The sequence below is a fragment of the Wyeomyia smithii genome, chromosome 2 (assembly GCF_029784165.1).
Source record: "Wyeomyia smithii strain HCP4-BCI-WySm-NY-G18 chromosome 2, ASM2978416v1, whole genome shotgun sequence".
NCBI classification, from domain to species: domain Eukaryota; kingdom Metazoa; phylum Arthropoda; class Insecta; order Diptera; family Culicidae; genus Wyeomyia; species Wyeomyia smithii.
The window spans coordinates 216,988,377-217,006,166 of NC_073695.1; the positions used below are offsets into that span (position 1 = coordinate 216,988,377).

Genomic DNA, 17,790 nt, shown 5'->3' on the forward strand with positions numbered 1-17,790 from the left:
GTAGCTTTATAAGCTCACGCTTAACGATAACGATATTTTTACGATATTTTTTTGAAAAGAATATCAAATCACGATATCAATAAAATAATATTATATTTCCGTAAAGTTGTTTGTCGTCCTAGAACTATCTTCGTATACTTTTATACCCCGCTAGCCAACTTAACCCCATCGTGTGTTTATTATTAGCTACCATCCCTCGGCAAATTTAGCACCAGAAATCATCGACACACAACAAGGTACAGCATCGAACACCACGTGCTTTACCTGTTGTTGTTGTTTTTTGTTGTTCCCGAAACTCCAGCTGATAGGTACGTTTCAACCTGTTCAGATAAGAAGCGGAAAAATTTCCCCAACAACGGAACTGCGCATGCTTACGAACGCTGACAGTTTTCCCCCGAAGAGGGATATTCGCAGGGTTGTGCGATGACAGGATTTCCCGGTTGATGTCGGAACAAGTCGCGCGTTTATCCGCTGTCAGTCCCTGTTTTTGTTTCTTGATTCTTGGCCGATTGTTTGATAAGGATGTAAAAAAGTGAAGCTGACAAGATCCGCGAACAATTGCTTTGTTCTACATAACGCGATTGGATGAAGTGTGTTGGCAGGGCGTGTACAAGTGCATCATTACATATAAAATGGGAAAATGAACAAGAACACAGGCAAGACAGTGTCGCATCTCGTCCTCGCAGGACTCATAACATGGTGGTATTCCGGTTCCCTGGAAGTGTCATTAAAATCATATTGAGTGAAAAGTGCTTGATACGACCTGGTTGTTGTTATTAGGTTAAATTTGCTAAAAGGTTTGTTAGAGGAAATATTTTGTGGTTAAACACACTTTGGAGTCAAGAGCGGATTGCTTGCTGGCAAGAACGCCCGAATCAATAAATTGATTTTTTCCTCCTCGCAGTGTCTGTCGTGTTGTAGCTCAAAGGTTGTGTGTGTTTACGTTCGGTGCTTTGGCTGATAAAATGCAACGTTGTTGCCGTATCGAAGGCGCAATTATCGCACTGAATTGTTGATAGGAGTGAGCCAATCATTTGCGAAAGGTTTGCCACAGGTAGACGAGGGTGCCCGTGCGAATACGAAACTGATGGCACTGTAGATTGGGAAGACGCTGGCGGGTGGAGAGTGAAACCCTGGCTATGACATCAGCGTAGCTAGATGCTTTGGGCGTGTTGTGCTACAATTAGACTTTCACTTGGTGGTGCTATTACTTAGTCATTTTATGCTTTTGCTGGCAGATAGTAGAAAACGATCCTAATCGCAGTTTGCTCAATAGTGAAGAATGAAATCAGATCCCTTGCGACAGAACTAATCAACATTATTGTGTCATCAATGTTTCAGGTTAGTAAGCCAGCCGGGCAGAGTTAGCATTGTACAGTATAATCAATTGCATGTCGTCATAATTGTTAAACAAATTTTTCTATCCTTAACTATTTATTTTGTTCTGCTATTTATTTGAGTCAATTGTTCAGTATATTTTTGGATGGTGTAATCCGTAACAGAAACATGCGTTGACAAGACAAAACAGCGGCACAGTTTCATTAACGCTCTTAAACATTGTATTAAATTATCTGCTACTGTTCCAGCAGGTAGTATAATTAGACTGCCAAAAGTTTTCGTAATTCAATTACTGCTGCGTCTCAGAGCCTATTGGAATGGACCGCTATCAGTATGTACATTTCAAATTAAATTTTTGTTATTCTTTCCTGTGTTTAGACGGTTGCCGCACAAAAGAAATCTTGGTAATGGACTTAGTTAACTGCATTAGGCAGTGGATTGGTTTAACGGAAAAATTAATAACTTAATTAATTTAGCCGGCTTGCACTTTGTGGCATCATGGTTTTAAAAACTTTTTAATGCTGAGCTCGTCGAAAATGTTGTTCGTCTACAAGTTAACACAAGACATTGACATGCTGGTTTCCGTGGGAAAAATTACGCTAACCGTTCGATCAACATTAGTCAGACGTATTGTACCGTAATAGACCGATTTTTTTAAAACATGTACAATATCACAATGACAAAATGACAAAAAAAGACAAATATTTGAACAATAGCGGATTAAAAATAAAATAGAAAATAAAATAGCAGTATTAACCAACTTTAACAAGCTGCGTGTTTAGTAGTCGTAAGCAGAAATTCGTACAGGTTAATAATAACCAATGTAAGGAAATAATGCAATTAAATAAATAAACTGACTGCCAGAACCCTTGCGTTAGTACGTTATTATTTCATAGGCTGTTGAAATTTCTGTTTATTGTTCAATCACTCAATCTTTGAGCTTATTTGTTTTACTTTTAAACTAGACACTTAAGTATAACTTTGATAAGAACTAGTTATGTTCTAATTGATTATTTTATAAAAGTAAAGCTTGCAGCTTGTAAATTCTAAATATTTCATTTTCATATCGTTTCACCTACATTGTCGAATTTCTTGTTTTCATCTTATTTTCTCATAAATTTGGCTTATATTGAACCGTCGACTTGTACTACAGATACATGTAGGAGCCTTCGCGTGAAAATAAATGTAATATGTACTTAGATTTCATATTTGCAACAGAAAATGTCTAACGATTTCTTACCTCAATGATGTAGGCAGAGGCACAAATAAAAAAGAAACATTTCAAAATGAACTGAGGTTTCTTACTGCTTTGGTAAGCAATTTTTAATGGAACTAATACAATAGCACTCCCAACCAATGCCAAATCGATTGTTAGGGAGTGCAAAGAATGTTTTTGTTAAGGGGAATTTTTATTTTGAAATAAATGGACTTTTTTGTACCTAAATGAAAGATGTATTTTTTTCACTGTGTGTACTCATCACTGCGACCAAAGGTATTTGATCTACTGTGATATTGTCCAGAGATTTTCCGTATTCCACACTTTATATTATTGGTAGTATCATTATTGAAGTGGCACGCTTATAATTTATATCTGTTCTTGTGTTTGAGGTTTTACCTTTCCGTTTCAAGCTTATTACTGCTCTAAAAAACTCCATCTTAATAATATCGATAATTTCCTGGAGAAGATTAATGTCTAAAGCAGGTATTAGACGACGCAAATATTTGCTATTTTTGGTACGATTTTTTTTTGCACAAAATAAAATCTGTATTAAAAATATCAAACATTTGCTTTATCTAATACCTGCTTAAGACTACTTTTTGATGAAATCTTTTAATCCGGCCAAAATAATGCATAACCTTTGTGAATGTTTTGAAATCGGACAAACAGTTACTCATTATAAGAGTTTTTTGAATCTTTCATTCTGGCTATAATTTGTGCTTTTGGTTTAATTCTTGACATTATGCATCCTGAAGTCTGACCAAAATTAAGAAAAAATAAAGAAAAGAACTGTGTGAAGGTGAATAATAAACCATTTGATTTACTATATTTTTACCTCTTTCATTCCTTCCTATCCGTTTAACAGCACTTTTTGACCAACAAATAGTACCTCTCTATTTCTTTTGTTCAAAATTGTTATTTTCTTCTGATGATTCTCGTCAAAATGCAACCTCCAGAATGTCCATTGATATTCAATATACGGCGATATAGATGAACTTACAAAGAAAAATTGCATGAAACCAGAGAAATTTTTACTTTATTCGTTAAAAATGCTAAGACTCGAGTTTTGCTCATAAGACCACTGGATGATCAGAAGCAAATTTTCTTAGGAACACAATGAAATTGTCAAATTTGGAAAAATCACATTCGTTGAATAACACAATTTAATTTTTCAAATGCAAAAAATATATTTGGCTTCACTGCCGTTCAAACTTAACATATTATTATTACTATTTGACTGATTTTCTTCGAAAATAATTTACCAGTTTATTTTTACCAGTTTTATAATATGGGCTATATTGTTCCGTGGGTGAGAACTCCATCGGTCTTTTTTCATTGGTTGCCACTACGAAATGAAATGCGAAGACAAAATAAAAAATAACAGAAGGATTGTGTTCGAAGCCACGATCGCTGTGTTCACGTAGAACTACACAGAACTGTACATTACAACACTTGCATCGTTGCGTTCGGGAGTGATCAGGGACAGGCTTTTCACTGCGTACACAAATTACGTAACGCATGAAGGGAGGGAGGGGGGTTGAGTCTGCGATACTTATTGTTACGTAGAGGGGAGGGGGGGGTAGTAGAGACAGTTACGTAACTGTGATGTTTGCTCGAAATTGAAAATTTCGGAGGGGGGTCAAGCCATCAGCGTTACGAAATTTTAGGGGGGGGAGTCATGCCCAACGTTACCTATCGTTACATAGGGGGGAGAGGAATTCTAGATTTTTAGCGTTACATAATTTGTGAACGACGCCTAATCGTCTTCCTTTTCATCTGACGGTGGCGTAGCTCGCTGTCCAAATACATTCTTGAACAAACATGTCAAACGAGTACTAACCACCACGACGTTTTTTTCCCTTAAACGTATTTTAACTTTCTTTCTAGAAATGAGAATTACGTACATGGTGTGCAACTCTTCGATATGCGAAGGCCGATTGACCATCTGTTCTTTGTGTGAGAGGCAATGGTTGCTCTACATTTACGAGCGAAAGCGTACTGCGAAATCAAATGAAAGTGTTGACCGACTATATCTAGACTATATCATATTATCGTGATAAAATTAATCTAATAATAATTAAATTGCTCTCTGAGAATAGTGTGATTCAGAATGGCGACTAGGGTCGATTGAAGGCTCATGAATATCATCGGGATGATCCGAAAATACTCATAAAAGCTGGTAGTAGACCACCTTTGGGGCCGTTTAATAATTACGTAAGCATATTTTTCAACTTTTTCAACTCCCCCTCCCTCCCTTGTAAGACATTGTATAATTTTTCAATACCCCCCCTCTCCCCTAGTAAGATCTTACTGCCAGCATATATAGATTTTTACTTAGTTTTATCATCCTAAAGCAAGCACAATACTTTGTTTCCTCTTCTGTCCTTAATTCGAGTTAATCATCCTTCCGTAATTTTCTTTTTATGAATTTGAAACACTTCCATGAATATGGTTATTTGAACAGCTGCATTAACAATGTTTTTCTTACGTAAGATAATCAATTCACCCCCCTCCCTCCCTTGTAAGATAGCGTAAGAAAATTTCACCCCCCTCCCCCCTATTCGCTTACGTTTGACCATTTTCTAGGAACCGGAAGTCAACATCTTGAATTTCAAAAAGACCGTAAACCATCCCCAGATGGCGTTTTAAATTTTTTCATTGTCATCACATTAGAGAGTTATATTGTTAGTGTTGAATAAAAGTTATTGTTATTGATGCAATGCAAGTAATGTAACAAAAAACCTTATGTGGTTTCAAGGGAAATGCTGCACGGAGACAAAATGGCTATTGAATTGCATAAGAATAACTTATGATTCTGCGCCACAAGTATCTCCTATAAATATCATAAGTTTTAAGGATGACTCAGAGGGGAAAATTGCGATTCGGTAATAACGATTTTCATAATTTACACTTATGAAATTGATCAACATGAGTTATGCATGCTATACGTTCATGAATGTATGAATCACATAAAACTGTTAATCTTATATAAAGCATATCACTGATTCATAAATCGACCAATAATGTTCGGTTTGAAATAAAATTTTCAATTATTGCATCTTCATAATAATTTATAATAACATCAAATAATAACATTAAGATGGTGACCGAATTTAATGAAAGTTGCCCTTGGAGTGGTAATACGGTGTATTCATTTTTGCAACATCTAGCATTTAGCCTGTATTAGAATTCCTGTTAGACAGCTTGTCGTCTTGGTTTTGCAACATGCTTTCTGAAAACTTAAGAACGAAATTTGTCGCCTACGACTAGACGTAATGGAAAATTATGACAAACACTTACGATTTTCTTTCAATTCGTACCATCCGTTTTGTTGATGCGGTCTTGGTCTGCCATTTTGAATCATAAGTTTCATAAGAAAAAATTATGAAATTTTCACAATAATTGCATGTATGAAAATCATAAGTCATGTCTATGGAATCCGTATGTCATTGCTAGGAAATTCATACTTCACCGTATGTAATGCATAAATGATTTATGAAATGAACGATGTGCACGTTTATAATTCGAAACTTATGAAATTATTAAGCGTATTTGCGTCAGTGTGCCTTTCCAGTCTTAGGGACCATCCATTAATGATGTCACGCAAAATTTGGAAAAAATCAACTCCACCCTCCCCCTTGTCGCAAACTGTCACAATTTCCTTGACCCCCTCACTTAATAACGTCACGTTTTTATAGCCCCCCTCCCCCTTCTTTGGTTATAATTGACTGAAAATAAAGAAATTTGTAAAAAATGCACTTTTTCAAATTAGAACCATTTTGCTCAAAGAAAAACTAAAACTAAGAGGAGAAGCAGATTATAAAAAATAACTAGAAAAGGCGTTTAATCCTAAGTAGAAGGATTCTGTTGATGAATTCGCATATCGACGACAGAGAAAGCCGAGGCAGTAACTGCAGCATCATTGCTGATTTCTGGAAGACCATCCATATTCAGTTCCTCTTCTCCAATCAATTCGCAACCCAAATCTGCTTCACATGTTAGTAGGATTGTGAGAGACTAAAAACGAATGAAAGTGCGCTGTCAATTATAAACAAACATGCACGGTAAAATAGAACTACAAACATTAGGCTTTTTAAACGAGAAAAAAATTTCATTTATTTTATCTTAAGCAAATATTGAACAAAAAAGGGATCGTAGAACTATGAATAATGCAAGTATCATAAATAATTTTGAGTTGAACTCGGTGGTATAGGCAAGTGTCTTCTTCATTGTTTTGTTATTGAGTTGAAATGTGGTGCCACACTCAAGCTAACCCCTCCTGTCCCATATGTCACAAAATGTCACAAAAATCTAAACTCCCTCCCCCCATTAAATGCGTGACATCATTAATGGATGGTCCCTTAAGGGTGTCTCAAAACGCTACTATGTCTTATGTCTGACGTTTCGGCCCTTGTATAGGGCCTCCCTCGGGGGATATAAAGTTGTAGCGTTCTTGGTGTCATAAGAGGTGCGATAAAAAGCTCGAGAAAACAAATTAAATTCACCAACGCTTCGTGCTTTTTGATGTGATACTTTGAAGGAGAACCTTTGCATAGCTATGAAAACGTATCGTAAAGCTTTCTACGCTGAACGAAAAACGGTACAACTTTATATCCCCTGAGGAAGGCCAAGTCCAAAGGCCGAAATGTCGGACATTAGACATAATAGCGTTTTGATACACCCTTTAGACTGAAAAGCCGTATTTCCCTTGAAATTTCATGTTACAGTCGTTTTTAAATTGGCTTATGTAGTTCTACATCAACTTTGAGGTCGTGGCTTTGTGTACAACCCTTGTGTAATAAATTTTGGGTGTTCATAAATTTAACCATCTAACTACTGAATAAACTTTTGCTTGACTTCTCGGTAAACGCTGGGAGTATATTGTACGAGAATAATAAAACACTTTGAAGTAATAGTGTACTGCTTGGAGTAAGAGACAATTTTCATGTTTTGAGGTCAGCTGGAGTGCGAATTATATATCTGTGATCGGGAACCTTCATGCGGTTATGAAAATTTCTGATTTACTTTCAACGTATTTTAACCAAACAAAATCTGTCACAATTGCATCGATCCTCATACCTCTCACATGCTAAGCGAGCGTTTTATCATCTGAGCTACATCCACGACGATGGGATAAAGTTATCAGCTGAACATGAAGTATTGACGTACACAACAAGTCCGAGTTCAAGCAGATCAAAATAACATTTCACTTTTAATTCTAGCACGAAACCTCTCGAGGAAACAATGAAATTTCCAACTATTGATCTGTTTTGTTCTGATAAGGACAATAAGTATTCTATTTAAGTCAGAAAACGATTTGATGATCAAATCTCTGTGCTACTCCCCGATAGTGGAAATAATGCACTCTGACAACACAATAGAAACGTGTTTGTGAACTTAAAATTATACAGTAGGCAGAGTTTTACCGGAGGGATAAGATGATTTGAGCCGTAAGTGAAACCGATTCGGAAAGTTTACGACTACCGCTACCAAACCCACTATCGCTGCCATCTGCTCGTAAATTATGAAAACTGCTCTTCACATTAGGTATTTAATTTGTCCTCAATAGGACAATTTGTTTAATTGAATATAGGATATGATGCTGATCGCATCACAGTTCTAACCCCGACAGTAGCAGTCAGGCTCTCTTTTGATAACACAGTGGAATTTAACATTCCCGTTTATGTGTTGCCTAAATACGACAGAGCTTTTCCCTGCAGGAAGTGTTGGTTAATGCCCCTACTGCTTTTTAATAGTGGAATAAGTAGTGCCACTACACCTACCACTGTCGCTGTTGCAACCTGCTACTACTGCTACTTAGTTTGAATCCTACTAGTGGCCATTCACTAGTAAACTGATTGGTTTGAGCAGAAGTAGGATATTATTCAACCGAACTTTTTAAAGGTTTCACGTCTTTTTCTGTGTGGACTCATCTTTGCGACCAGAGATTAGATCTGTTTTGATATTACCCAGGTGTTCTCCGCCTTTCAATTTATTGGCAGTATTATATTGAAGTGAGAGATTATTCATATCCGTACTTGTGTGTATGTTTTACCTTTCCGTTTCAAACTTACTGCTCTACTATACCGAGCCTCTCTCCATTTCTAACAATAACCTAACTACAATTGCCTGGAGAGAACTTTAATACGTAACCAGTTTCATTATAATAGGGAATTATTTTTGTTAGAAGGAGAGTCAACAGGGGTACTGTAGAATTCAGATTGAAGGACGGGTACGTGGTGAAGATTCCATTAAGATTCGAATCCATGACCACCCGCTTACTGAAGCGGACTCTGTAATCTTGCGGCTACGAAGCTCCCCTGCATTTCCGGTTTACTAGGTATATAGTTCTGTCGACCGTGCTTGGGAAAGCAAACATTAAGTGATCAATCAGAGGTCGGAATCTGTGTTTCATCAAGGCTTCCGCATTCGGGCGGATGCGTGGTTAATTTTCTAATTTAGCTGCAAGCAAAAGCATTTGGAAACAAAATGTAACAAACAACTACTTCAGAGGTTACATGGACTCTAGGGTCAGCTAGCCAAAGTAATTTGAGCAAAACTCACGACCGACAACTCACCTGAATTAAAGGGCAAAGGAGCTAGAGACACATGCAGCCCATATAAGGTTCAATGGTAGACGAAGGATACAATACAAATTATTTATAATTACTCATATTTAAACGAATTCTTTGGGTATAGCAGAACGTTGCGGCTATCAGACGAGGGGAGAACCCATTGGTTATGGCCTCAAAGAGCGGGGACCGGGCTCAACCGGACATGTTCGGGGTTTCTACCGTAGAAAACGTGTGACACGACGATAGCGTAACTCGCTTGTCATCAGCACCTCCGCCAGAAATTATCTTACTTTTTCTGACTTGCTTTACCTTTTCAAGCTGCCGGACCAGATCTCCAGAAATCGTAACGTCTTATTTCTATATACTATTTCTTATTTCGGGTACCGCGGCTTCGATGACAATTCGCCACCAACAAACTTCCGACACGTAGGATTAATCAACAGTATCAGTCATCTCCAAATCAAACGGTATTCGCGTAGCGTCTCGGTCTTTACTCAATATTCGGATTGTGAAGCAGGTCAGATTAACTCAATGTATGCGTAAACTCGAGTGATTTTCTGAAAACTTCTTTTGGGAAGCATCTTATCCAGCTAATCCGCCGCTTTGAAGACCGGGTGGTCATGGATTCGAATCCTAATACAATCAGGCAATTTGATATATTGATATTTGATATACTTTTGAGGTTGGGTTATCTTAAGGCCACTTCACACGAAAACTTTTCTCGAGACTGAAAAACTCTCATATCAGACTGATTTCATTTTATATATTTCTGCTAATTCTAGCTTGTTTTTGGAAATTTGAGATGAACATTTCAAAGATTAAAGTATTCTTAGTGTAGTGAGTGATTTTGTTTAGTGCTTAACATGAAAAGTGGTCCGCTAGTGATGAAAGAATCTTTGGTTGGCTGCTGAACGAGTCCCGTTGTAGCCGTATAGAGCAATGCGCGGATTTTGTTTTCTGAGGTAGGTGATTAAAATAAATGAGTTTTCGAGTGCAGATGCCTGACTATAATACCAAATTTTTTACAAATCATAAATTTCAACTGTATGTATTTTCATCTGTTTTCACTGCCTTGAATAAAATCAAAAGTTGCCAAATCAGTTTTTGTTAATACGAAAGAATTATGCCAATTATGTCGGAGTTATTTCGACATAATTGGTATAAATCGACAGCACTGCAGTGGTTACCTAGGTTACCAATTTTGCACGTAAACAACTACAGCGGATATCTAGGTAACCTACTACGACGGTCTGCTGCTACGTTCATTCATGATAATGTGATTCATTCATGATTAACTGTGTGATGAATATGTGGACGTCGTGAGATGAATGATTGGGCAGAGTTTCAAGTTTCGAGATGGATATGGAAGCGTTGTAAAAAATGGTTTGTTTTACAAAATTCAGGATAAATTTAGTTCAGTTTACTGAATGTACAATACTGGGCGATTCCATAAGAGCACAATAATTTAGTGAAAATTTGGTATTTTATCCGTGCATTCTTCGTGAATATCTGCTTAATGAGGTGAATAATGGAACAGAAAATACTGGTCTCAATCTTACTTTTTTATCAATATTTTTATGCACATTTATATCAAAATTTAAATCAGCAGGTAATTTGCGTAAATTTTATAAAACATGTTCATAAAACATTATAGCCAATAGTTTCCAAAATAACGCATTACAGCAACGACGTGTTTTGCTCTTTCTTCCTTTCCAGACATGCCGCTTATGGAATCTAAGTATAGCAAGTGTCTTGGCACTGACCCTATCTAATGTATTTCTGACCGTGAGATTGCTGCACAACGGCGACTGTAACAGTCAGTATAGTGCCAATGTCGATGACAGTGCTTCGCTGGTTCCACGAGCCCCGGTCCTCACACCGGCCACATGTCTGGAGTACGTGCTGGCCGAAACGCTCACTAACAACACCGACAAGGCGGTCTTCTCCGGGCTTGACCTACGGCTGGGACGGTGGGACTCCAGGAGATTGTACAAATTTTTCGATTTCGCTGTGATCGGTGAAAAATATCCCGAATTAGGAGAGAAGTTCAGTGTCTGCCTGGCAACGCAGAGCTCACTGGAGAAAATCTACTCGCTGGTGCAGGTATCGCACCACTGGTCCGGACCGATTTCGGCGGCCATTTTCGCAGCCGGAAACGACGAACTGTATCTGCTACAAATCTATCTATCCTATCTGAGAAATTGCTTCAAAACGATCCGCGAGCGGGTCAGCTTTCATCTTGCTCTGCCCAAGGATCGGGCCCCAACACACCTGAAAAGCATTCACGTCGGTGACTTCACCAAGTTCGATTGTGCCAAACCGGAGGCGACGTTGAACGATTTGATGAAACTGCGCAAGGCAGACACTAACAAGTGGCGCATCAAGAATCCTTACCCGCAGAATCATCTACGCAACGTCGCCCGAAAAGGATGCCAAAATATGTTCGTGTTCCTGACGGACGTAGACATTATTCCCAGCGTGAACTTTGCCGAACACTTGGACAAATTTCTGAGAAACCGTAAAACACATCACGGTGGCCACCAGACGGCGTATGTCGTGCCTACCTACGAGCTGGACGAAAGGGTGCGCTTTCCCCGCAACAAGACTGATCTGATACGGCTCGCCAACAAGGGTCTAGCGAGACCATTTCATCACAAAGTTTTCATCTACAATCAGTTTGCGACTAACTTTTCCAGGTACGAAGGGGGGCTGCTGGGCTGTTGGTCTAGCTTTTATATCGAAATTTTATTCAAATGCCCCTGGGGACAAATTGTGTGTTGTTGAGTGTTTACGGCTTTTTACTGGGCGTTTCTGTTTTTGTTTTTCTTTTTTTGCCGCTAGAAAGTAGCTAGTTCACACTAAGGGGGATGATATATAAAAGTTTAACCACCACTAGTCAAGTCGCCCTTTTTTTTATTTCAACTAATCCATCGAATTTCATAATTTTTTTATCGGTGAAGTTTATAAAGATGTTTAAGCATATGATAGCATATTAAATGGCATAACTTTATTATTTACGTTTGTTAGCATCTTGTCAGCGTACTAATAAATGCAGTGGAATTACTTCAAACGAACAACAATGTTCATGGTTTTGCAAGGTTAAAGATGATATTTCATCTGCAAATCAAATAATAGTAATCGGTTATGTCGAAACTGATAATATCCAGATGTTTCCCGATACTTTATTGCTGGTTTTTCATGGGGAAAATACATTGATCAATTGTTATTGACAAAACCTTTAGCTTTCAAAAGTTTAAGTACAAAGTTGAAAGTCTAGAATTAAAAAAAATTGTTTAGTTCGTTTTTAACTTCTCGTTGATTTTGTCATTCAAATTATGCACAGTAACAAAAACAAAAATGTTGGTGGTTGATTCATATCAGGACCAACACTAAGAATATACTATTTGTGGCTTCAACACAGTTTCAACTTAAACGTATACGATGGAAAAAAATTTGCCGGCAGGTATATGAAATGAATTTATGAGTTACAAACAAACTAGTTAGATTAGGATAGTTCTTCATCTTATTTTTTACTTTGTGTAAAAAATAGATATTGCAATTATTTCATATATCAAAAATAAAAGGGAAAGATATATGTTTCTGCGGGGGAACCTACAACCTCGGCCTGCATTTCAAAAGTTAGCGATTCGGCAAAGTTGTTAAGCATGTAAATTACTATACTTTAACATAATGTAGTTTCATAAGTGTTGGTGAATTTTCGACTGTTGAAATGTTATGTATGTTGATTGTACAATTGAGCAATCACAAAACTCTATGAAAGGTTTAAAAAACATTGATATCGGACTATGCATGCATCACTATTAGTAGTAGACAGTACAACACGGTATCACAAATGCACACAACAGTTGAGGACCCAACAAGAAAAGAAGATCTGACCAAATTATTTATAAAATACCCTATAAAATTATTTATAAAACTTCTTTCTTCTGACTGCAATAGCAGCTACAAAGGATAATACAGAACAAAATAAGCATGCGATTATCAAGACACAAATCCAATGTAAACATACTATAACGAATTCTGAGCACCAATTCTAACACTTAATGACAGCTTGGCGAGTTGAAGGCCAAAACGGCACTCACTAACCATTGTATACAGCACAAACACAGCTTTCACTTCGGTGGAACGACAATAGTAGACCACAGTAACCGCACCCATATACTTCCAGTTATAGAAATGTATCATAAACACAACACTGTTAACAAATGAGTTTATCTCGATGGACTTAATACAATTTACGCAACTGTTATGTCAAGTCTTTTTTACCAATACCAACACATCAGCCAACAAGTTCCTTCTCTGTCTTCCAATCTCGCCTATAGTAACACCAGTGTCTTCAGTGTCTCTCAAATGTAAACTACTTTCCATAACGTTACCACCCGCCAAATAGATTTGTAAGTTAGTTTAAACTCTAGAATGTATCCAAAACTCCCCTGAAGATGTCACTGATCAGTGACGAAACGTTGGACAGTATAAGGTAAGTCGTTCCACTTTTTTTTTGTGACTGCTCAGCCGAATGTACAACCAACATACGTAATGTAGTGCATTAATAAAGTATTCTGAAGGTTTTTAGACAGGGGAATACAGGGGTTGGTTTCCCCATACAAATTTTCATACAAATTAAAATGCAATGCACCAGTCGGAGACAAAACCAATCGACTTCCGGTAAGTGTAGGATTGTTTGGGGCTCTAAATGAAACCAAAAAAATTTGATTCTGGAAAATTTATCACTTTGCCCCACCATATATGTGTTGATCCTTTGCTTTGAAATAATAATTTATTCACAAGAGGGAGAGTGTTTCGTTTTATCACAAGTAACGAGTAAAAGTTTTGCGAGTATTTTTTCTGAATTTGCAAGAGAAATTATTGTTAAACAATTTTATATGCTAAACATCGAAATCCGACGCTAATTTTTTTCCATGTGTTCTGTTGGCGCAAGCTCAAAAATTTTCAAGTCTCAGAAAGTCGATTAAAAAAAAAAAAGATAAGCTCAGATGTTTTACGCACTTTTAAGACAATAGGCATAAAAAAATCCATATCGACGGTTTCATGAACATTTTTTTGTCGATTGAGCTGAAATTTTGCATGAATACTTTTTTCGAAAAGACGAAACTTTTGAGCCTTACCGCTGAACGAAATTCGAAAAAGCGAGATTTTTTCGGCATTTACTGTATATGGATCAAACATGCGTGTAGGCTTGTTTTTTAATTCTTTCGTCGTTACATTTATTGATTTCTCCTCAGTTTTCGCAACAAAAATGTTGGAGTAGATCTTACGCTTCAGGCTTGGCCAGAAACTCCGATGGGATGCAACTTGGGAACGTTGGGCGGATCCGCCAACTTGGGTACCACATCCTCGTCCGTCTGCACTCCTGATATTTCATTGGCGAATGTGAAGCTGTTAATTATGTCTGCTTCTGTTTTCCCCACGATTTTCTCTAGGATGTTTGATAAATATTGCGCCAATTTGTATGTGGTGGACCCAATGGTCGAAACCACCGGTCTCAAGGGCCTACCTGGTTTGTGGATTTTTGGCAGCCCATATATACGCGGTGGGTTACAGTTTGACACGTTTAGCTTTCAATGAGTGCCAGCGTCGATGTATTTTTTTCCCTCCAGTTGTCCAAAATTGTTTTGATTTATCGCGACACCCTTGCCGTCGGATCGTAGCGAATCTTCTCGTAGGTATTGTCGTCCCTCAACATTTCCTCCATTTTTTCCTCATATTCCTTCGATGACAACACTACCGTTTGGTTCCTTTGTCGGCTTTGATGATCAATAAATCTGGGTTTTTCTTCAAGAACTTCCTGCTTCTCCCGACGTCCTTGGCAATCCAGTCTTGTTGATGATGGCGTGGTTGATTATTGAAATTTAGAAAGTTGGACATCGCATTGGTTACATCTGCTCGGATTTCTTCCACATTTTTTTGATATTTTATCACTTTTTCGATTTCTGACAACGTTTCAATGTATGGAAATTTTCCACGATTCGGTACGTTGTAGTTAGGTCCTAGCATCAGTGTACGTTCCAGGAACTCCGGTATCGGTGTGTTTGTTGTATTCTCCACCAAACTCGGTTCAAAACTCATCTCTTTTATTCTCTCCTGCTTTAGCTTTTCACTTTTCCGTATTTCTTTCTCTCTTGTGGATTGAGAGGGAGGAGAATCAAAAGCTTAGGTTTCTAGACATGATGCTTTACAGAAGAGAGGGAAAAGTAGTAAAGATTTGGGCACCGAAACAGAAAAATGGACGGTACTTAGATTTTCATTCAGAAAGTCCGTTTGCACACAAGTGCAACACAGCGATCGCGTTAGTCGATCGGGCAATTAGGATCACAGATGCAAATCAAAGACCGTGCACAATAACAGCAGTGAGGGAAATTATTCTGTGCAATCGGTACCCGGAATGGTTTATACGGAAAATAATTAAAAAACGAACACATAAGCACTACAACTCCCTTCAGACAGACAAAAGCAGCAATCAAGAAAAAAGATTTATCTCCGCTCCTTACATACCAGGGCTAAGCGAAAAATTGTCAAAAATTTTAAATAAGCAGGGAATAACAATAGCGCATAAACCGGGTGGCAAGATAAAAGACACGGTATTTAGCCGCCTTAAGGACCCTATCCCAAAAATGAAAACGAAAAATGTCGTATATGAGGTTCCGTGTGGCACAGATGATGGCAAAGTTTATGTTGGACAAACAGGGCGTATCCTGGAAACAAGAATAAATGAACACAAAAATGACATACGGAAAAAAGAAGCAAAAACAGGATTAGTACAGCATCACCTGAATCATGGTCACAATTTTGACTTTGACAACACGAAAATATTGGAACGCATCGAGAATCAGGAGAGCAGAACCATTGCGTAGGCGTTTCACATACGGCGAGTGGGTGATGAGAGAACGGTTAATACGCAACGCGAATGTGGGGAGATGGATTCAGCCTACAATGGTTTAGTGACTAAGATCCGAGCAATATCTCATACCGTAACAGAAAATTAAAAGTTACCAACACAGGGAAAGTATATGAGCAATAAATTTAAAAAAAAATTAATAAAAAAGTCAGTAAGCAAACCACACTGGTGGGAGAAGAATGTTGTTTTGTCATGTGAGTTAAAAATGAAAATTTGTGTAGTACGTGTTGTGTAACTAATGTTGAAATAAAATTTTAGATCTGACGATGGCTGAATAACAGTACGCCGCAACGTCATGTAAAACAAACATAGTGTGTATATTTCACCGAAAAGATCAACCATCCAAAGGGAATATAAACAAACTATCTGAAACAATGCACAATGGTCGGAAAATTAAGATTTTCGGCCAAAATTAATTTTTTGGTGTCAAATTGTTAGTTTCCTACTGAAGTTGATTTTGTCATTTGAGGAAAGTTTTGTAGAATAGATGAAGAAAAAAAAGTTTTGTAGTGACAAGGGGCTATTCATAAGCTACGTGAATTGAGGCAAATTATTTTTTTATTTTTCGAAACAATAAAAAAAACTTCAGTGTATACAAACGATTAATCATACTAATTTTCACGTTTTCTCGATGTGTTTTGGACCAAATTGGTACGACTGGTACGGATATACGATAAATTTCGTTGATTAATCTTCCAAAAGTCAAAAACTCACATAAAAATGGAAAACATTCAATCATCTTCCGAATTTTTTCTACGAAAATTTCACATTTTTTCTACGAAGCCTACGATAGACCGTGAAGGGTTAAAATAAAATACTCTTTCGGTTTTATGAAGCGTATATAATAAGCTTTTAATTGTATGCAAACATACCATAACAGCTTTCGTAAGGTTTTATATGTTTTTATATACTAAGATTTCATTGAGGAATTAGGAAAATATAGATAAAAAACTACAAAATGATGTGCTCAAAACATCCTGAATATGAAATTCGCATTTTGGTAGTTTTGGCCGTTCTTTTATATGGGGACCGTCTTATGTGCAATGGTGAAAACTATTTAATATAAATACATTCTCATTTAACGAAATTGAGATGCTTGTCGAAAAAATTAATTCATTTTTTTAAGTTTAATTCAACGTCGTAAACGTCGAGATCTGAAGTTATCTCGTAAAAATTTTGCCTTACAATTGCCCTTCTGGAACATTAAACGGTTGGTTAACCGAAATCATAGTCTCTTCAATCTTCTTCTATATCTAGAGAAGTGAATGTCTTTCTAACTGTTTCCTCTAGACTCAAAACCTACCGAGCCGATTGTTCTGAAGATTTGCACATAGGGGCTTTCGAATACAGTGGATAATACCCAAATATTATTTTTGCACTTGCTGCAAATATGTTTGTTATGAACTGTTAATCACCAAACTTGATCACAGTGTTATTCTGTATACGTGGGTTCTCAAATACAAGGTTTATTTCCGTGATGATTTTGATTTTTCCTCATCTCAGTGGCCAAGTTCAAGGGAGGGGAGAATTAGAACAACCTTTATTACTTCTGAGGAGGGAATTACAACATCCATTAATATTTTTGAACTTTCTAAAAGTTTATCACTAAAATTTGTGTCCAGGGGTCCAGAAATTCCAGAAATCACCAGATACAATCCAAAATGAGTTCGTATTTCCGTAATCGAGATGATACCCGGAGACCGGAGGCCAAATCCAGACAC

General features: G+C 37.3%; 1 protein-coding gene across 1 annotated transcript in view; it reads left to right on the forward strand.

Moving 5' to 3' along the window:
* The first annotated feature begins 433 nt into the window (after nt 1-433).
* Nucleotides 434-17,790, forward strand: part of LOC129723902 (beta-1,4-glucuronyltransferase 1) — a 56,113-nt gene continuing 38,756 nt past the window's right edge. Inside the window, exons 1-2 of the mRNA XM_055678397.1 lie at nt 434-1,341; nt 10,849-11,828. Coding sequence (XP_055534372.1) covers nt 1,333-1,341; nt 10,849-11,828 — 989 coding nt within the window. The 5' untranslated portion in view covers nt 434-1,332. The remainder of the gene's footprint in view (nt 1,342-10,848; nt 11,829-17,790) is intronic.